The sequence below is a fragment of the Eublepharis macularius genome, chromosome 10 (genome assembly GCF_028583425.1).
Source record: "Eublepharis macularius isolate TG4126 chromosome 10, MPM_Emac_v1.0, whole genome shotgun sequence".
Lineage (NCBI taxonomy): Eukaryota > Metazoa > Chordata > Lepidosauria > Squamata > Eublepharidae > Eublepharis > Eublepharis macularius.
In genome coordinates, this window is record NC_072799.1 from 37,522,058 (window position 1) to 37,543,450 (window position 21,393).

General features: G+C 42.2%; 1 protein-coding gene across 2 annotated transcripts in view; it reads left to right on the forward strand.

Moving 5' to 3' along the window:
- The window catches only part of LOC129336851 (bifunctional heparan sulfate N-deacetylase/N-sulfotransferase 3), an 80,409-nt gene extending 63,265 nt beyond the window's left edge, over positions 1 to 17,144 (forward strand). The window contains exons 7-13 of one of the 2 annotated variants that reach the window (XM_054990225.1): positions 543 to 639; positions 1,950 to 2,073; positions 9,195 to 9,369; positions 10,054 to 10,224; positions 11,528 to 11,637; positions 15,136 to 15,238; positions 17,025 to 17,144. In XM_054990225.1, the coding sequence (XP_054846200.1) occupies positions 543 to 639; positions 1,950 to 2,073; positions 9,195 to 9,369; positions 10,054 to 10,224; positions 11,528 to 11,637; positions 15,136 to 15,238; positions 17,025 to 17,144 (900 nt within the window). The remainder of the gene's footprint in view (positions 1 to 542; positions 640 to 1,949; positions 2,074 to 9,194; positions 9,370 to 10,053; positions 10,225 to 11,527; positions 11,638 to 15,135; positions 15,239 to 17,024) is intronic. The other variant, XM_054990226.1, reaches the window with a different exon arrangement.
- The last annotated feature ends 4,249 nt before the right edge of the window (positions 17,145 to 21,393 follow it).

Genomic DNA, 21,393 nt, shown 5'->3' on the forward strand with positions numbered 1-21,393 from the left:
GTGCACTTAATAGCATTTCAGATCTGTTGACAGTGAGACATTATCAATAAATTGAGCATACTGTCTGTCATTTGATTTTCTTTAAAATATAAGTTACTGAGTGCTTAACATATTTTTGTGCAATAACAACAGTAATATTTTCTTTAAAACACACTCACAAAATGATGTGAATTCAAAACCGGTTGAATCAGCTCTGAATCACTGAATCATTTAAAAGAGAGTGGAACAAAATGATATTTTTAACTTCACAACTTCATTGAATTTTAAATACTAAATTTTAAGTGTTTCATCTATGTAGTGAGTGAGCAGATAAATGTATGCTGAGATTATATAGTAAATAAAATATTATAATACATAGAAATATTTATTTTCCCTGTACTGTTGAAATATAAGTAGAAGGCTTTTATTTTTCAGTAGAAGCATTTTACTTTTTGTCTTCCTTGAAACATGCATGCAGAACTAGGCGATTCCTGTTAAGTATAGGCCAACAATGAATACAAACAATCACAAAATTGGTGGATTTATTTTCCCTTCCACAACAGAATCCCTGTGATGATAAGCGGCACAGAGATATCTGGTCCAAAGAAAAGACCTGTGATCGTTTACCAAAATTCCTGGTTATTGGACCCCAAAAAACAGGTAAAATTATTTTGTATTTTAAGGAGCTTGGAAAAGATTATTTGGCAACAGCAATGAGTTAGGGCTTTTCTACACTGTAACCTATTTGAACCAATATGGCACAAACCAATACTGTATTGTTTCACAAAGCTTGCTCTCTCCAGATATGTCCATTTCAAATTTGCTGTTGAATTCTAAACAAATATACCAAACCAAAAAGCCTGTCCCAAGCTTGGCAACTAAAGTGTCCATTCCCCATCTTGTATGTATGCCTCTGACCAGATGTTTGCCTACCATTCTCATATATGGTTTATAGCTGTGTTTCTTTTTAAATCTCACAGAAAATTGCAGTATTGTCAGAGAAATGTATGTGGAAGACCCCTTTCATAACAACCAGAAACCTATATTGGGGGGGAGGGACACCCTTCCCTGGTAACAGAGTAAAGTCTAGTTTTAGCCACGTTTGTCTACAGTAGAACAGCGGGATATGAGTCCAGTGGCACATTAGAGATCAACAAGATTTTCAGGGTGCAAGCTTTAGAGAGTCAGAGCTCCCTTCTTCAGACACAAATAGGAATGGAGGAATGGAGATCCCTGAGCCTTTATACCCCAGCCGAACGGTGAGTGGGGAGTTATAAGGGAGGGCATCAGGATGAAAAGGTACAATGCAGCTTCAAGCTTCAAGCTGCATTGTGCCTTTACATCCTGATGCCCATCTTTGTAACCCCCCACCCACCTTTCAGCTGGGATATAAAGGCTCAGGGATCTCCATTCCTACTCGTATCAGAAGTAGGGAGCTCTGACTCTCAAAAACATACACCCTGAAAATCTTGTTAGTCTCTAAGGTGCCACTGGAGCCAAATGCTGCAGAGCAAAGTCAGGAAGGGTTGAAAGCCAGGATGGAGGGTGGTGGGGATCCAAGGAAAGATTAGCTCAGTCAATATGACATAACCATGATAATAGATTAAAATATGAAACCTAATCTCTTGTACCCTGTTTTAGTGGAATCATTTGTTCTCCTTTAAAGTATTGCATCTTATACAGCACAAATGGGTGACTTTTCAGATGTTTTTAGTGTAGACACTTCTGGTCAGCTGCTGTTTAAAATGATGCAGTGCACCTCGGACCCAAGAAAACTTAATTCAGACAATGCATAGTTTTGTTCATCAAAGAGAGCTTTGTATATGATTCTGTGTGCTCTTTTAGTTCTCTACTGGTGTAAATGGAGTGATCACGCTGCAAAGTTTGAAAACAGTGTATGTGAAATTGTTATCTATTGGACAGAACGTATACATCTTGCTTCAACTTCTGGACTTTTATTCTCGTTACAGGCACAACTGCTTTGTATTTGTTCCTGATAATGCATCCTTCCATCATTAGTAACTCCCCCAGCCCCAAAACCTTTGAGGAGGTACAGTTCTTTAATAGAAATAACTACCACAGGGGGATTGATTGGTAAGATGGGTTACTAGTATAAATCTAAACATTTCTGTACTGTGCACAATACAAAAAAATCACATGACCATACCTAATGTGAGTGTATACATATGCAAATAAAATGGACTTTGTTCTTCTAAAAATCAAGTGCATGCAAATACAATAAACATCTGCTTGAGTGTTTTTTTCTCCTTTTGCTGACAGGAAATACCTATAAATCTTCAACAGTGAAACATGTCTGATTGCGCAAGCGAGAGAACTCTTAACTAAATTGTTAGTCAATGTACTTTGAATAAAGAAGACCAGCCAGTTTCCAGACCTCTCAATCTCTCAGCCTATACATGACCATTTAAGCAATATAGCATTTGTTGTAGCAAATAAAGAACAGGCACTGTTGTATTTTATATATTTCCACATACGTTGATAGAGAACATATGACACTGCAAGGCCATTGGTCCATCAAGCTCCTCAGTATTGTCTACTTAGATTGGCAGCAGTTTTCCAGAGCCTTAGGCAGAGTAAGGTCTTACCCAGTGCCTGCTCCTTGAGATCCCTCAATTGGTACAGGATTTAGCACAAGACCTTCTGAGCCTACTAAAGCATGTGCTGTACCATTAAACAATAGCTGCTCCCTTCATGTTATAGCATAAGGTGAAAAACCGGGAAGAACAAACATACATTTTAGATGTCTTGCCTGTATTACTCCTCACCAGAACCAGAGGCAAATGGGCACATCCCTGAACATCTCCCATAAGTTCCCAATCATTTTGTGTAAGGTTTGCAGTAGAATAGGGGAAATCAATAGAAGTCATTCTTTTCACTCTCAGAAAGTGACCCCTGAATCCAATACATTGAGATTTTTCAGACATTTCTTTTAAACCAAACTGTCTACCATGGATTCTAACATTTAGCAAGTCTAATAGCGGGCAACCTGTGAATCAATTTGTCTGCAGTGGTGAAAGCAGTCATAGAAACTGAGTACATATCGATTCACAGGCAATGGCATACGTTGTTCACCCTAACTAGGTTTGCCAGATGTCAGAGTTCATAACAGACAGTTCATCTACAGTCTTCCTGTGCAGTCCCACATGGGACTGTGCACGCGCAGGCCTGCCAACTTCGGAGATTTTTACAGCTCGAAAACACTAGGGGGCGCCCTCGCCTCTCAATGCGCATGCGCGGCCGTCTTCCTGCCGAAAACGGCTCCTAAGAGGCGGGGTGCCCCCGACGTACCCTCAGTTCCTCTTTTGCCGCCGACTTGAGAGGTTCTTGCTCACTCTACTTCTTCGGAAAGCGTTCATCATAATCTATGAGAATGTCAGAGAAAGCATTATTTAAACGGTATACTTCTTGTGATTGAAAAATGACGAAATCCGACGGCCACTCCACTTGCCTGTATTGTTTAGAGGAAACCCACAACACACAGGCCTGTAAGTACTGCCGCACCTTCACTCCGAAGGCCAGGGCAGAGCGGGCAGGTAGGCTTCAAGCCTATTTGTGGCGGCGCGCCATGGCGGTTACTGACCCTCCTCTAACGGGAAAATCCCCCGCGCAAGGGATGGCTACCATTCCAACGTTGAAGTCCTCTGAAAATCACCTTGTTCCCGCCAGTCACCCGCCTGCACTAGCTCACGACCGCTGAGCCTGACCACACCAGGTTGGGGTTCTTCAGAACCGACTGCTCCTACCTTGTCGGATCCGATTTCGGAGTCGAGACCAGCCTCAGAACCACCGCAGTCGATCTCGGGTGATCGGTCTCAGAGGGATAGCTCAATGACAGCTAGTCTTTCGGAGCCGAGAACTCCCCAGAGTGGTTCTAAGTCGGATCATCGCAGTAGCTCTTCGCGGAAGGCCTCGGTTCTGACACGTTCCTCGGAACCATCTGCTCCGAATTTGTAAAAGAAAAAGAAGAAGCGTCAGTCTTCTAAATCTGTCAAACAAATTCTTGAGAGCATCATTGTTCCGCAACAAACTACGGACCAGCAGGCTCCACCCGGATCCGAGCCACTGGAGAAGAGACGCCGTGGTTCCGCAGACAGAGTCTCCCCTCGGGGAACTCCAAGGTCTGACGGGTCTCGTGAGCCGGATGTCATCCTGCTCAAGAAACCCCCAACACCATCGGGGATACCGCGCTCGCCCTCTCGTGACTCCTGGTCTTCGCATTCTTCTCGCACTGCGAGGGGTCGTACGGAGCTAATGGAGGTCTCACGTCGTACGGAGGGGTATAGCCCTTACTCTAGACGAAGGCATTCTGTGGTGAGCCTGCCACACCGTTACTACAGAGAGCGTTCCTGTGGATCGGACCATGGAACCAGGAGACGATTGAGGTCACCTTCCGTGCACACCGGTTCCTCGGTGGGTTCCAGAAGGACCCCTGGACTGTCAGATACCGAGTATGAAGCTTATACTCGATATGAAAGGTCCTACGACTCTCCTCCTTCATATTCACCCGATGGAGTGATTGGTCCATCGGAGGAGGCTTCCCCGACAGACGATTTCCGCGCATATAACGAACTCCTTCAACGCATGGCGAAGGCGCTCGAAATCGAAGTGGCGTCTACGGAACCACGCTCGACAAATAAAATACTGAAGCACATCTACTCGGGTTCGACTCCGACGGTGGCCTTCCCAATGATCGAGGGTTTCGTGGACCTCTTGTCAGGCCTGAATTTAAAGCCAGCATCGACTCCTGCCACTAATAAAAAAGTGGAAAATTTGTATAGAGTGAAGGATGACCAGTGTCCATTCCTATCTCTTCACCCACCTCCATCTTCACTTGTAACTGAAGACATGCAAGCGAGACCGAAGCAAGGTTCCTTATCGGTTCCGTCGGATAAGGAGAGTAAGAAGATTGACTCCTTAGGAAGAAAGATTTATACTTCGGCAGCATTTGGCATTAAAATTGCTAATTTTGCCGCGATGATGTCTGCCTACCAATTGTTACTCTGGACGAAAGTAGCAACATTTGTACCTCAGCTACCTGATGACCAAAAAGTTTTTCTTAGAGTCATACAAGAGGAGGCGGTTCGTCTATCACGCCACCAAATTAATGTGAGCAGAAATATGGCAGATACTTCAGCCAGAGCTCTTCTATCAGCTTTAGTCTTACGTAGATTTGCTTGGTTGAGAACCACTGCCTTACCAGCGGAAACTAGAAGCAAGGTCGAAGACCTCCCATTTGAGGGACAGACCCTTTTCTCAGATAAAACGGATGACTACCTATCTAAGAAACTAAAGGACAAACTTACGGCACGGTCTTATGGTGTTCTGCATCAACATCAACCACCTCGACCTCAATATAGGTCGTATGCTAGAGGCCGGCAGCACCGTTTCCACCCCTATTATGGGTATGGCTACCAACCACAGCGCCAGTTTCAGAGCCCACAGTCTACCTTTTCGAAGAGGAGGCAGGGCAATAAAAACAGATGGAAATAATCAGCAGCAACCTAAAGATCCGGCGCATTCTCAGAAACAGTTCTGACAATTACAGGGTCCTGACCCCTTGTTTGGGGACAGGCTGTCTGCATTTTTCTCTGAGTGGTGCCATGTTACTTCAGATGTTTGGGTTTTACAGTTAGTAAAAGTTGGATATAAAGTTGAGTTTTTTCAGTGGCCTGGTCTCCAGCTCCCAATTTTTTCTTCACAGAAACCTCAAAGTGGAGTAGTGTCTGAACTCTCAGCTCTTCTCAAGAAGGGGGCTATTGAGGAGGTGACGGATACTTCCTGTCCCCATGGGTTTCACTTGAATCTTTTCATGGTAGAAAAGAAGGATTGGGGCCTTCGCCCTATCTTGGACCTGCGGGAATTAAATAAATCCATAAGGGTCCGGAAATTCAAGATGACCACGTTACAAATGGTCTTAACTTTACTACCCACTAGTAGTTGGTTTGGGGTTCTAGACCTCAAGGACGCATATTTCCATATATCCATCTTTCCGGAGCATAGAAAATTTCTTCAGTTTACTTATGGCACCCGTATTTTCCAATACCGCGTCATCCCTCTTGGGCTGTCCACAGCCCCCAGGGTATTTACCAAATGCATGGCTGTGGTTATTGCCTTTCTTAGAACACAAGGTTGCTGTATTTTTCCTTACCTTGATGACTGGCTGATTGTTGGCCAGTCGGAGGTGGACGTGAGCAATCAAATTTCTATTACTCTGTTCTACCTGTTTAAAATTGGGGTTATCTGTTAACCAAAAGAAATCGAAACTCCACCACTCTAGGGTTACCCAGTTTATTGGAGCCATTATTGATGGTATACGGGATGCTGGTTTTTTGACCAATGATAGGGCACTTAAGATTAAGGCACTTATTAAGAAGTTTAAGAAGTGCAGATTCCAACCAGCTAGGCTTATTCAGGTGCTTTTGGGATACATGGCTGCTACTACAGCTGTAATCTCTTTAGCAAGACTTCGTATGCGGCCTTTACAGCTTTGGTTTTCGAAGGCTTTTTTCCCTGAAAAGGATTCCCAGAACAGGAGACTTAGTATTCCCTGGAGGGTCCTCCTTTCTCTGGACTGGTGGTTGCAGGATTCCAACCTATTTGGAGGGATCAACTTTGGCTACAAACAGCCTGAGATCACAGTTACAACAGACTCATCTACACTAGGGTGGGGTGCTCATTGTCAGGGATCCTATGCTCATGGCATGTGGGAGGAATCAGAGTGTGAAGAGCACATCAATCTTCTCGAATTGAGAGCTGTTTATTATGCCCTGGTTTCGTTTTCTGATATGGTTCAGAATAAGACAGTTCAAATCCCAACTGATAACACTACCACAATGTTTTATATGAATAAACAAGGGGGTACAATGTCTCAGGTGTTACGTGAAGAATCAGTAAAAATTTGGAATTGGGCTATTGACCATTCGGTTTGGCTCCTGGCAGTTCATATACCGGGCATTGATAATGTCACGGCTGACCATCTTAGTAGACTTCAGGGGGACAACCATGAGTGGTCCCTTCACGACGCGTATTTATGTCCTGTCCTTTCAGAATGGGGATTCCCAGACTTAGACCTGTACGCATTGGAGGAGAACTGCAAGATTGCCCGTTATTGTTCCAGAGGAGGCGTCGGCCTCGAGTCTCTTGGGGACGCGTTTCAGTTAAACTGGTTTGGTCGCCTTCATTACATTTTCCCTCCGTTTCCCCTGTTAGCCAGGGTACTCTCCAAGATTCAGATGGACAGAACGTCGGCCATTCTAGTAACCCCTTACTGGCCAAGGCAGCCGTGGTTTCATGCACTTCTGAGACTCCACAGCTGGATGCACCATCTCCTGAACCAACCAGATTTACTGTCTTTCCGGGGGGTGCTTCATCACAGAGTGCATACACTCAAACTGACGGCGTGGCTGATACTTCAGGACGGGGTTTCTCTGAAGAAATAATGCATGTGCTTCAAAATGCCCGTTGGTTGTCTACTCGACAATCATACTCTTTGAAGTGGAACAAGTTTACTGAATGGTGTAGGGGACGGGGGGTTGATCCATTGGCCACCTCCCTCTCCGATGTTCTAGAATTTTTGTGGGGGCTTAAGCAGTCTGGTTTGTCCAACTCATCTGTTAAGGTTTATCTGGCTGCTGTCTCTGCGTTTCACCCCCCAGTTGATCGTAGAACAGTGTTCTCCCATTACACATCAAAACTGTTCTTGAAGGGCCTCAACAATTTATTTCCCCCAGTACGGGTGTTAGTGCCTCGGTGGTCTCTGCCCTTGGTGTTGACTAAGCTTATTTCCAAGCCTTTTGAGCCGCTGGCCACTTGTCCACTGAATTTACTTACCTTTAAAATGGCGTTTTTAGTTGCTGTCACGTCAGCCAGGAGGGTTGGCGAGTTGGCAGCCCTTTCCTGTGAGGCTCCTTATTTGAGTATCCATCCAGAAAAGGTGGTGCTTAGAACAAAAGTGGAATTTTTATCCAAGGTGGTGTCCAAGTTCCACCTGTGTCAAGAGATTTCCCTACCTGTATTTTTTAAAGATCACTCTTCAGAGGCGGAGAGGTCCCTTCATGCACTAGATGTTCGTCGGGCTCTCCTTTTTTACCTGGATAGGGTGAAGCCCTTTAGAAAAGATTCCCACCTTTTCATTTGTTTTGCGGGTCCGAGGAAAGGGATGAGAGCTAATCCTTAGACTTTGGCTCGCTGGGTAGTTCAGGCAATTCTGTTAAGTTATAAATGTACTAACTTACCTTGTTCCTTGGAGGTACATGCTTACTCCACCAGGTCTCAAGCATCTTCGGCAGCGCTCCTGAGAGGTGACCCTCTGCAAGACATCTGCAAGGCTGCGACTTGGGCTTCGGCGGACACGTTTGTCAGACATTATGCCCTGGATGTCCTGGACAGGAAGGAAACGATAGTGGGTACAGCAGTCCTACAATCAATCTTCCTGCAATGATACTACAATGCCTACCACCCAGGTATTTAAGCTTTGTAATCTCCCATGTGGGACTGCACAGGAAGACAGTAGATGAAAAATAGTGTTCCTTATCTGTAACTGTTGTTCATCTAGGTCTTCCGTGCAGGCACACATATCCTCCCTCCTTCCCCGCTAATTCTCTTGGTACTTACCTTGTAGTGCAGCGGCGAAAGAGGACTGAGGGTACGTTGGGGGCGCCCCGCCTCTTAGGAGCCGTTTTCGGCGGGAAGACGGCCGCGCATGCGCATTGAGAGGCGAGGGCGCCCCCTAGTGTTTTCGAGCTGTAAAAATCTCCGAAGTTGGCAGGCCTGCGCGTGCGCAGTCCCATGTGTGCCTGCACAGAAGACCTAGATGAACAACAGTTACAGGTAAGAAACACTGTTTTTGTTCTTTTCTACCACTGCAGATTGAACCAAAGGCACTGTAAGGGAGGCTTACATCTAACAAGACAGCTTACACAAACAAACTTTCTTCCTCCAAGGTCACTATCAAAGATGAGACTAGATGAATAGAGAGAGAAGGTGCCTTTGTAAACTTTTTTCACTGTTTAGCAAACAAATTCAAATTTTTCTGTTTTCCTTTGACAATGGCGTGATGACTTCAATAATTTAAAATTATAACAAGAGTATATTGTGTTTGCAGGGAAAATACGTTTAATGTATTCAGTATCACTTCCTTTCTGCACAGTGATTACAACTTCAAAACAATTCTAATGAACCTATTCTTTTTGTAGGTACATGGACTTCTTTCCTGTGCCATCTAACGTCACTACTGATTTTCTGTTTGAGAAGAGTGCCAACTATTTCCATTCTGAAGAAGCTCCAAAGCGGGCAGCTTCTTTGATTCCCAAGGCAAAAATCATCACTATTCTCATTGACCCATCAGATCGAGCATATTCCTGGTATCAGGTATAAGATCTAAAAAATAATCATGCAAGTTCTAGGATTGATATGCAATAAATGATTTAGGTTCACTTGCTTAAACAGGGGAATTCTACATGAAGATACTGCAGTCTAAATCCATTGAAATCAATAGGCTTAGACTGCATACGTAGGATCACTTAGTTAGGACATGTGCACTATATATCCCAATTACAGTCTGAAGTTTTAAAACCGTGTTCATATTTAGCCTCTGCTGGTAAATCATTCCCATATCAATAAGTTAAAAGAGACTACCTATCCTTGGAGACTTGGTAATCTTTTCATTCTTAGCACAGATGTGATGTTTCATATACAGTGTACTTCTGTATAATGATAAGATAGCAGCTTGTATCTTAGGGACAAGTTCTGTGCACACTAGATAGCCTCTAACATGCAGCAGGCTTCTCCTTCTGCTAGCACTTCTGTTTGCACATGGGCTCATTGAAAAGCATTGATCTGAAGCAAACAAATGCTAGTGGAAGGGGAACTGTGCTCCATAGCAGGGGATTTGAGTGCACATGGAAGAATCCATCCATAGGAACCAAGCCATGGTTGCTTGTGGTTTAATTCAATATTGTTTGGTGTGAAACATTACAAGTGGAGTAATACCTTTTAAGACTGAAGGCTGGCTGCCCTGTATCAGTCTGTTTCTTCAACATATTATTTTTCCAGCATCAACGATCACACAAAGACCCTGCTGCTCTAAAGTTTACCTTCTATCAAGTAATCACTGCCGGACATCATGCTTCCCCAGAGCTTAAGGCTCTCCAGAAGAAATGTCTAATCCCAGGATGGTACGCTACCCATATTGAAAGATGGCTAGCTTATTTTCCGCCTTATCAGGTAAATAACTGTATGCTCTGAAATATACTCTGTACCTATTTGGATAGTCTTCTTGTTTCAGTTACTCCTTTGCTATGGAGTATTGCTCTTTATGAAACTGCTTTTGGGTGAAGAATGTTAGACTGTTCATCCCAAACCATTGTCCGAACAATCATCTGGACCTTTTGTGTATCTCAGGTAGCAGAGGCTTCCTCACCAAAAGATCAGTATCCTTGTTTCACTGAATTGATCCAAGGAATGGCAACCACATTTGAGCATAAGATACTGTGCCCTGTTTGAGTTAGGCTATGTTCAGCCACTGCTGATTTTTCAGGTTGTCCAAGTCTACAGTGTCTTGCAGACTTGGACAACCTGAAAAATCAGCAGTGGCTGAACATAGCCTAACTCAAACAGGGCACAGTATCTTATTCCAGGACACCAAAATACTGGACAACACTTCCAACTACTTTGTCAGACTGCACAGGGAAGCCATTGAAATTCACAAGCATAAGCAAAACTTCAACAGGAAAGAAGAAACCTTAAGAATGAACAGAGCATGGTTTCCAGTTCTGAAAAACACCAGGCTAACAAAACAATCTATCCCCGACAATAGCCCTGCAGAGAAGATTAGCACATCAAGTACCAATCCATATGCAAAAGAACCTCCTCAGGATACAGTGAAGCCTCCCGCCATCAGCATTCCACACCCTGGGAAACTCTTACAGGATGACTCAGCTCAGCCCCACCCCTCCTGAGTAGATACAAATGACCTACATCTTTTCCACACTGTGACACTGAGAGATCTCTGTCTTTTGGTGCTACACCTCTGAAGATGCCAGCCACAGCTGCTGGCGAAACGTCAGGAACTACAATGCCAAGACCACGGCAATACAGCCCGGAAAACCCACAACAACCATCGTTCTCCGGCCGTGAAAGCCTTCGACAATACATCAGTATACAAACATGTTTCATAGTTTAGTTTTTTTCCCAAGCTGCATTTGATTGCATTTTTCAGGGCAACTCACTTTCAGTTTCCTACTGCTAGATCTAATTTCTTCAGGTCCTTCAGCTTTATTTCTCTGTCATCATTGGTGTTCCAAGCAGCTTCCAATTTAGTATCATTTCAGATTTAATTAGTGAGCCATTTACCTCTCTCCTAGATCATTAAATATGGTGATAAATATGAATGGACTTATTACTGATCCCTGGGGCTCCTCTCTTCTCTCTTAAAGACTGAGTTTCAGATACGTGAAAGAAATTAGTTTGAAGTTTGATGTATAATGAATTTTAAATGCAGTATCTGTGGCTGACTTTTTTCTTGCAGTTACTAATTATTGATGGACAGCAGTTAAGAAATGACCCAGCTATCGTTATGGATGAAGTGCAGAAGTTTCTGGGAGTTACTCCTCATTATAATTACTCAGAGGCCCTAACGTGAGTTAACTCAGTGATTTATTTAACACAGTACACATAATAGAGTAATATAAAAAGAAGTAATTTGAAGACAGTTTCTAATGGGGAAAAATCAAACATGCAATTTTAAAAGTCTGTCTGCCGGTCTCTGTCTCTTTTTACTTTTTATGGAAAAAATTCTGTTCCCACATGAAGTGACACAGCAGCAGGGTTTTCTCCAAGTGTTGATAAGGTGCAACCAGCTAATTTATAATAATAGAGTGAGCTGTACACAGCCTCTAGGAGAGAATATTATTTCTGTGACTCATGCTTTAAACATGCATATGGTGAGCTCCTCTGGAAGAGACACCAGACGGATGGAGCAAGGGCTGTCTTCTGTAAATTGGTTCTGCCTTTTGTATGGATAGAAAGAGTGGAATGCCTTTCCACTTCTTTGCCCCGTAGCAAAAGATTCACCATCTTCAAGCAGGAAAGACAGAAGCTGCAGCTCTTTAACTGGCTAGAAAGACACAACAATGCCTGTGTCAGGGAAACAGCACCCACTGTGTATGTCATAAATAGTCATGTACACAAACTATTTGAATTCAAACATTTATTCACTTGCCCTTAAAATGAGATTGATAACCTTAGCCTGCTCCTTTGTGTGAGATCTCCACTGCCTGTTTTCATAAAATGCTCTCGAAAAAGAATGGTGTTCGTTCCCAGACAGTTCTCTGTGTTATGCCTCTCAGTCAATTGTGTCCTTTTTTGTAGACTGTGTAGCAAAACTGACTTTATCTTCCGTGAGATAAAGTCAAGTGCATTGTAAAGACACAATGGATCAAATTCACCCCTAGAGTAATTCTATTGAACTTGAAAACCTCTTTTACACCATCGCCCTTGACCTGGAAGCCGTGAATTACTCCCATTTACATCTAATCTCAGAGCATGCTTTTCTTTCCTATCTACCCTAGCCTGTAGACAATGATTTGTTAAAAGATTTCTGTTCAAAGCAACCCATTCTTCGCAATTCTCTGATATGGCTCCAACAAAATTATACTCTGAATTAAACTAGCCTCATATCTTTTTGTTTTTTGTTACTCAGTTATGAAGCAGCACATACACAGTTTTTGCTTAACCTAATGCTAGGCAACCTTTTTGGCCATTCCTGGTGTAGATTTGTCTCGTCTACGAAGTTTGTGAAATAATTAGCACAGCCTTGAGAGAGGCAGGCAGGGATGTAGGCTATCTGTACCACAGTAAAGGCCTCTTCCGTTGTGTCAGTAAGCGCCAGTGATGCCTGCTGCTGCTTTGACCACCTGTGACACAGGTTGGCCACCTGTGGCTTTAAGCTACAATGTATTCTTAAGTAACATACTTTAATTAATTTCAGTTAACTTCTAAAATGCTCACTGATTTCTCCAAACAATGGACAGTTATTTATTTTGACTGTTTCCCATCCTGTGGGTCAGGACCCAGAAGTGGGTCATGAAATCTCTGAAAGTGGCAGCTTTGTGCCCTTCCCTTTTTCTCCTCTTCTTCCATGCCAGCTTCTCCTATTCTGGCCTTGCCCTCCTCCTTGTGACAATAATGTGTGTGGGGGGGGGGGCTGTCTGGCAACTAGTAACTGGAATAGGAGCTGGAAGAAGGGGGAAAGGCTGGAGAATAAGTGGGAGCTGTTCAGCTCATGGCAAAAGCAAGAGGAGAGAAAAAGGTGTGTGCGAGCATAGGCTCTGTCTTGGTGCTGTTCCTTCAGCATCCCAGCTTCTTCCCCAGCCCCCTGCAGTGCCTCCTATTGGGTTTAGTTAAGGCACGTTAACGAAACAAACTGCACGCAGAAAGCTCTCATCCAAGTTAGAGAACCAATAACTGTTTATATAAAGAAATATATTTACATAAGTTTAGTGAAGAGAAAGAACTAGTAACTGATCTAACTAGCTAGGATGGCTTTAGATTGAAAGTAGGCCATCTCTCTCAGGAGGAGACACCATGCTGCCTCTCCTAGTGCATGCAGGGAAGAAGAGAGAGAGGAGGAGAGAGAAGGGAAGGAAGGAAGTTCCCCTGGCAGGAAGGAGACTGATAGCAGCCTATCTATCTGACTCTATGCCTTCCTTCTTTACCGCTGGCAGTCCTAAAGGCCTGAGCAAGAGACATCTCCAGTCCCCTCTTCTTACACCCCTGTCCTCTACGTGCTGTGGGAGATGTATTGCACCAAGCCACTTGTCGCCCACCTCTTCACCAACATCTGTCATCTTCCCAATTCTCCTCAATCCAGGGCCCCCCTCCCCCTTCAGCTCCTTTTCAATCTTTTGGGCCAGCCCTGGCTGGGTCACCATACAGAGTAAATTTGGACTTGTGGATCACCATACAGAAGAGGTTGGGAACCACTGCTTTAGACACAAAATTCATTAATTCTATGTAAATGTTTTCCAAATAAGTATGTTATATTCATACAACAAACCACTTCGTAGCAACATCTAGATTTAGTGTTTCTACTAACGGATAAACATCAATCAGAAGCACTTTCTGCATGCACAGACACACAGAGGTCCCTTTTTATGTTAACTTTGCAATATGGAAGCAGCTAATAGTAATGGGAAGAGCTCCAGGCCCTTTGGAAGAGCCCACAGGGCACTTCCTTTCCCACGTAAGGACCATTATTTACAGAAATGAGAGCCACATTCTTGATGCCTCATGTGATCCTCCAATAGGGCATGAGGCTTCTTATGTTATCTTAATGGTTCTTGAATGAACTGCCTTGGAATAATTCCAGTTCCTCAAAGATAATGTAAAAAGCATGTCAGTCTGCCAGTGGAAGACTTGTAGAAGCAACAGGAACATATATCCATGTTTCTGAGACCTGGTTCATGCATTAGTCTGTTAATGAGGTGTTGTGTCTATAAACCTCCATGTACCTAGAGGCCATCGACACAGACAGCCACTACAGGCACATATTGCTGTCACACTTTCTTTCACCCTTCCTTGCATTATCACACTTGCCTACTCCGCTAAGAAAAAATCCAGCACCATTCCTGTCCACTCACTGTTGCTATAGTCCTGTTTTTGTTTAAGAGATGGACTGGAAAGTCACTACCTGGCTGTTGCTTTCTTTGTTCTCTCTGGAGCTGTCTGCCTTTACCTGCTTTTTTCTGCCTTTCAGCTTCAGGCAACAGCAATTGATGGCAGAACAAAGAAGGCAAGCAGTCAGTTACTTTCTTCTTCCTTCTGCTGAGTAAAAGCAAAACTGCTGTGACAATAGTGAGTGGGCAGTATCAGCAGCCTTCTCTTTGCAGAGAGCACAGGGCGAAGTAGAACTGGGGAGAGATGCTCCAGCAGTGTGCCGCTGCAGTAGCTGGCTGCACAAGTGGCCGGTACACATGAAGCAGCATTAGGAGGCTAATATGCTAACTGGCAAATGTTGATGAGGCAGCAGGGAGATAATAATTGCATTTGTTCCCCCATCCCTGCTTTACTTAGTAAATGAAAGCATTTCCTGAATAATGCCCTATTCATCGTGTCTAAAGGTACGATATATTTCAGGTTTGATTCACACAAAGGATTCTGGTGTCAGCTCCTAGAAGAAGGAAAAACAAAATGTCTTGGGAAGAGCAAAGGTAGAAAATATCCTCCAATGGATTCTGAGGTACATCCTTATTCTTCAGATGTAAAATAGATAAGATCCAGCCAAAGTAACCTGCTTCAAAATCCCATTGATTTCAGTTGGAGAAAATTCAAGGTCATGTTTTATTTTTTTCCATTGAAATCAATAAGATTTAAAAGTGGTTAACTTCACTGGATCACACCTAGTGAATTAGAACCAACTTTGACCACCGAAAAGGCTATGCTGCAATCATGGGACCTTTGTTTTTAAAAGCTATGTCTGTTTTATGGAGTAAAAAAGCTAGCTGGATCCAATTTCATGTGATTACATATATATCAGTATTATTCAGAAAAATTATGGTATATGTTGTATACTGTTACCTTGTGGTTTGCTCCAAGTACTAGTAACTAGCCAACTTATTCTTCACCTGATGTACCATCTAAAATTAATTTCTGGCTTTACTTGCATAGACCACATTTTTTTTAACTTCTGTTCTCTGCCTTACAATTAGCAATGATTATAGTTTCAACAGGAGAGCAGTCATTATGCCTTTGTCCAAGTAATGATAATAATATAATAACATTCGATTTATATACCGCCCTTCAGGACAACTTAATGCCCACTCAGAGCAGTTTACAAAGTATGTTATTATTATTCCCACAACAATCACATTGTGAGGTGGGTAGGGCTGAGGGAGCTCCAAGAAGCTGTGACTGACTCAAGGTCACCCAGCTGGCTTCAAGTGGAGGAGTGGGGAATCAAACCCAGTTCTCCAGATTAGAGTCCCGCACTCTTAACCACTACACCAAATTTTCTTTTCAAGTATTGCTGATAAGGGTCTCTCTCTTTTGTTTTGAGGATAAAACAGAAGCTCCCACAAGGCATACATGGCTTTCTGCCTGTGCTTTGCAAAGAGACTGTGTGATGTATGCCAACAAGGGAGGAGGGGAAGTTTTGAGAGGGAGTCCATGAAAAATTGTTAATCAGAATGGGGACTGTTGGATTTGAGAACCACTGATCTAGTACATTTTTATCCTGCCCTAATGGTCTCTCTTATTTTAGTCTAACAACTATGTGAAGTAGGTTAGACTAAAGGAGAGTGAGTGGCTTAAGGATACCCAACATGTTTCATGTCAGGGTGGGGTTGGTCGAGCAGCTTCATATATTCTTGTTTATAAAGGCGTGGAGATGTAAGAAATACAGCAGCAGCTGTTCTGTACTGAACAAATGTTCATTGCTTATATCATCCTCCCACTCTGACATGGAAAGTGTTAAGACCCCCTAGACCTTATTAAGTATACACAACACCTTCATCTTAAAACTGTTGCACTCCTAAGCTTGGCCTAAAAACACATTTTCACCCTCAGATCCAATGGAGCATGCACGGAACAGCTGTGGCTGTGCAAACAGGCCCTTTCAAAACAGGGTAACATTCCACTGATCAGCTGTTTGCATGGAAGGGGTAGCAAGGAGGAGTAAATTTGTCCTCCTGTTGTCTTTCTTAATCAGCAAAATTTAATCTTTTTGAAAGGATGCACACCCCTCCAACTGTTGGATTGGAAAGGACCTGGTTGCAAAGCCTATCAAGTTTGAGATAAACACCAGGAAGTCTGCTTCCATGCACATATGTGTCCTGAGCTTGATTGAGGATTATCTGTTTTAATTCCTGATCAGCCATTATTCAGGTCTATGTGTGATTTGCAGAAAGAAAGGAAGAAAGATGAGCCATAGTTGAGACCCAGCTAACATAAATGGAAAACAAAAACATCATAAAAACTGCATTGTTGTGTTTTATCAAATAACAACATCCGCTTTTGTATCCCATCAGTGCAGGGCTTTCCTGTCAAGCTACTACAGAGATCACAATGTGGAACTGTCAAAGCTCCTACACAAATTGGGACAACCCCTGCCATCGTGGTTGAGGCAGGAGCTGCAGAAAGTGAGATAGCACTGAAAGAAAGCTTGTCAAGGGAGCTTCTCTTCACTTCAAACATCATCTGACCTAAAGTCTCCAGTAGCTACCAGAAAGCTGTTGGGAAATGTATCTCTCCAAAAGAGAACAAAAGATTGGTTTCTGCTGTATCCTAGCAAGCAAACTGTGAAAAAGTCCGAGTGTCCGAGTGTCACAGATCGGGAGGCCTACAGTGTCTCCTAAGAATTTCTGCATTTTTGGAAACAGAGCTAGGGGGAAATCTACCAGGGATCAGAGATCTGGCTTCATTTCTGTAGGGGTAGCACGGGAGAAACTTGGAGTGGGTTGAGATTGCGGTTCACACACAGGGCCGGGGGGGGGGGGGTGGATAGCAATCGGTTTAGACTCCAAAAGGAAAGCTACACAACTGTCCAAAAGCATAGTAATATTTACAGTTTTATATATTATGTACCTATCGTTTTCAGAATATTGTGACATATGTTGATTTTGTAGCCCATTGCTTGCCTGCTCATTTTTCTGTCTTACATTTTTTAAAAACGAGAAAATATGTAGCACAAAATGCCAGATAGATACCCAGCTTTGCAATCTGATTCAAAATATGAAATTAGACATTTAAAGAAGTCACATAGTTGGGACTAAAATCATGTTATTTAGGATTACACAACTAGAGAGAAAATGTACCATGAGCTAAATCAGTAAGAAGCACTGCAAGGAAGTTACATTACGGACTTGTCACAAACCCTGGTCCAGGCTTTTCTCTTGTTATCTTATTTTATACCACTTTACCAATAACAAGGCCCTCAGGCTGGAGAGTTGTGAACTACCTCACCACTCGCACCCTTCTTTTATTTTACTATCCCATGTCCACTGTCACTTTAGGTACATGAGGTAAAGTGGATTTCTTTTATTAGTGTGTCTTCTTTTACATGCACAGGATTCTTTAATCCAGTACCAGACAACATATCAGCTACAAATCAAGACTTTTTCCTTGATCCCTCAGTATGCATAGTGGATTTTATGAGTTAAGGATAACACAGGAATCACATAAAAAAAACATATATAATGCCTATAATGCCTTCCCGCTCTAGTCTGATATCTGACACACTTACCGAAGCTGGGAGGTGTGTTATTTATTTATTTTATTTATTCCCCACCTTTCTCACCTTAGGTTTTAGACTTATACAATTCTCCTATCCTCCATTTTATTTCACAACAACCCTGTGAAGTAGGTTAGGCTAAAAGTGTGTTACTGGCCCAGTGAGCAGAGTGGGGATTCAAACCAAGTTCTCCCAGATCCTAGTCCAACGTAACCACTACACTACGCTGGTGCTCACATTATGCATTATGCTTATGTTTGTTCTTTCAGCATTTCAGACTTACAACAACAATAATTAGATAGCTTTTTGTTTGTTTTTATCAAAGAAAGGCATCCAAACTCTGCTTGTCTAAAATCATACGCTGCAATTTCTACTGGACTCTCTACATATCCCTTCTCCCCACAAAACCCAATTCTTCTTTTTGACTGTTGGCTGTTGACTTAAATTCCTCAGTTTATTTTTTTGTCCCTTCAGTATTCCATTCAGCCTTTCAAACCCAGTTGGTCCACTGAACGGGGAGAAGAGAGAACCTTTTCCCATACATCACAGGCCCTAAATAGTGTTTCATTGTAAGCTAGATATTGGGGCGGGAGGTTGTAGCATTGTGTCTTCTGATTAACAGATGACTGCTGGAAGAAGGAAAGGGGTGTCATTGTTAATTCCCTTCTCCCTCATAAATTTTGTACATGCTGCTGTCTTGTGCTGAAAGATGGTGCATGCAGGAGAAGATGCTAGATACAGAGGATTCTCTTAAGCATAGTCTCTTGTTCATTCGATTCACCCTCTGTTGGATCATGGCCTTTAACTGCTGCAAAATCCAGACAGGAGCAAGACTTAACAAGACTTTGATAAGTCCATTTGCATGCAGTAAACAAGAAAATGTGCAAGAGAACAAAGTAGGTTTTATGGCTTGGTTCCTATGAACAAGTCCCATGTGTGCTAGACAGCTTCTGCCCTGGAGCGCACTTTACTCTTCTGCTAGCACTTCTATTTCCACAGGTTCAAGGATTTTCAATGAGACATGTGCAAACAGGGATATCTAATGTATATGGAACTTGTTCATTGCATTCAAGGCCATATGTTTGGGAAGCAAACAATTAGGGAGGAAAAGTATAATCCAAATCTATAACATGATCATATTTGTGGCGCTGTGAAAGCATTATGTCAGTACCATGTAATTTCTATAGCTATTTTAGCCATTAGCTGGGCTGATATTTAAAATAGTTATGTTTTTCCGGTGTCTGAATCTGGAAAAAGATTCCCCAGACATCATGGTCATAATAAAACTACTAGGCTCAAATATGAACTGCCTTATTTACACCATTACTTGTTTTTCATGCTTGAACTGGTGCTGCTGATTGCTAAGACATCACCAAATCAGATTTGTATTATGGTCTTAATGTGTGTGGAATGAAAATATTCACATTCCAAGGAAATTCATTATATTTGAAATTAATTTTTTTAAAATCAAAAATTAATAAAAGAAAGTAGTCTGTTATGGAGGGGGGAAACCCTATACCCAAAAAGTAAGTTGAGAAGTTGCCAACAAAATTTTTGAAAAAGTTTGGAATTTATTATAGTGATACTTTGAAGAACTGGAACAATGAAACTTGTAGAAAATTCTAGTTAATATTATAAATCAAATTTACTATATGATATATGAGTCAGAATTATATGATGAGATCACTAACTGATATGCAAAGCGACTAGAATTAAAACTTTATGGGCCTTTATTTTAAATACAATACAATATGTATAATCGAGCCAACCACTTTTCAGTTCCAATTTCATTGGAGAAAGTATGTGCTTCCTTAAATATTTCCCAATGAATTCTGCTCATAGGTTTGGCCAGGTCACACCTCGTTTAGAAAATACTACATGGATAAGGAAGCCTCTTTAGCCATGAGTACTTTATTCTGTTTTCATACAGGAATTTGTGGAAACCAGCCCTTTCTTCAAGAATAATTTCTATCATCTCTCTGCCATTGTTGCTTTATTACAAATGTAAAATTGTGTATGTCACAGACTGTATATTTTTCATCTATGAAGAAGTATTCTCCTCAGCAGTGCAGTCATTTTGTTGAATATTCTGCAACACAGAACTGTAATAGCTTCCTTTGAAGGACTGGTTTTCAAATTGTTCTGGAGAAACCTGGCATTCCTCACTGAGAAGATGGTAATGTTGGACAAGCTTCCTTGAAAGGCAGGCTGAAACACAAGTCTTCTAGGCCAAGGTCCCAATCCATGGGAGCCAGTGGTGAGACCAAACAAGCCTGGCCTCTGGCGACATAAACTGAGGTTAAAGAGGACAGTAGCTATCAAGGGTAACGGTCCGAGTTCAGTTCTTGGCACCTCTAGATGAAGACTTGCAGGCTTTTCTGTGCCAAAGACCTTGGAGAGGTTCTGCCAGCCAAGAATAGATGGAACTGAGATAGGTCAGTGGACTGACTCACTACAAGGCTGCTTCATTTATTCATATGGGCATACCCTAGAATATGCCCTGGATCCTCTGCAATACCCAGAGGAGTCTGTGACAAATGAAAAGGTTCCTCAACAGACAAGTTAATGTAGAAAGATTTCCTAAAGGTAGAAAGTTTGAAAATTTCACCTCTAAAGCATCCAGATATTCAAACAGGAGTTCAGTGTATCTCCAGTTTAGACAACACAAAAAGTTCCACCAAACTGTTCTTTTACAAACTCACCTTTAACATGTCTTGTGAAAATTCATGGATATAACTTTCAACATTGGCTGTCCCAGATAACTGTTAAAGTAAAAAAAAAAATCAACATGTGTGATAGTTTGTAGGAGTAAGTATTAAAGGGAAATAAAGATTAAATGGAGGCAAATAATGGGAAGTCACTCAGTCTGAACAAAGACATGGGCTTCTGCTGCAACATTTTCCCACATGATGAGGAATTAATCTCCAGAATATATTGTACAGATTATACTTTATTATTGCTTTAAAATGTGAAGCTTCCTCAGGAAGGGCAAAATAGATATTTCAGTGTTTATAGATGTAATATTATTCTCATTCACATTGAATGAAAATTGCTGGAAATGTTTTTTTCTGAATTTTTTAAAATAAAATTAGACATTCTGATAGTGGCATGATTTCTGCTGTGCAACAATAAACTCTGATAAAAAACAACTTTGCTACTTGGAAGTG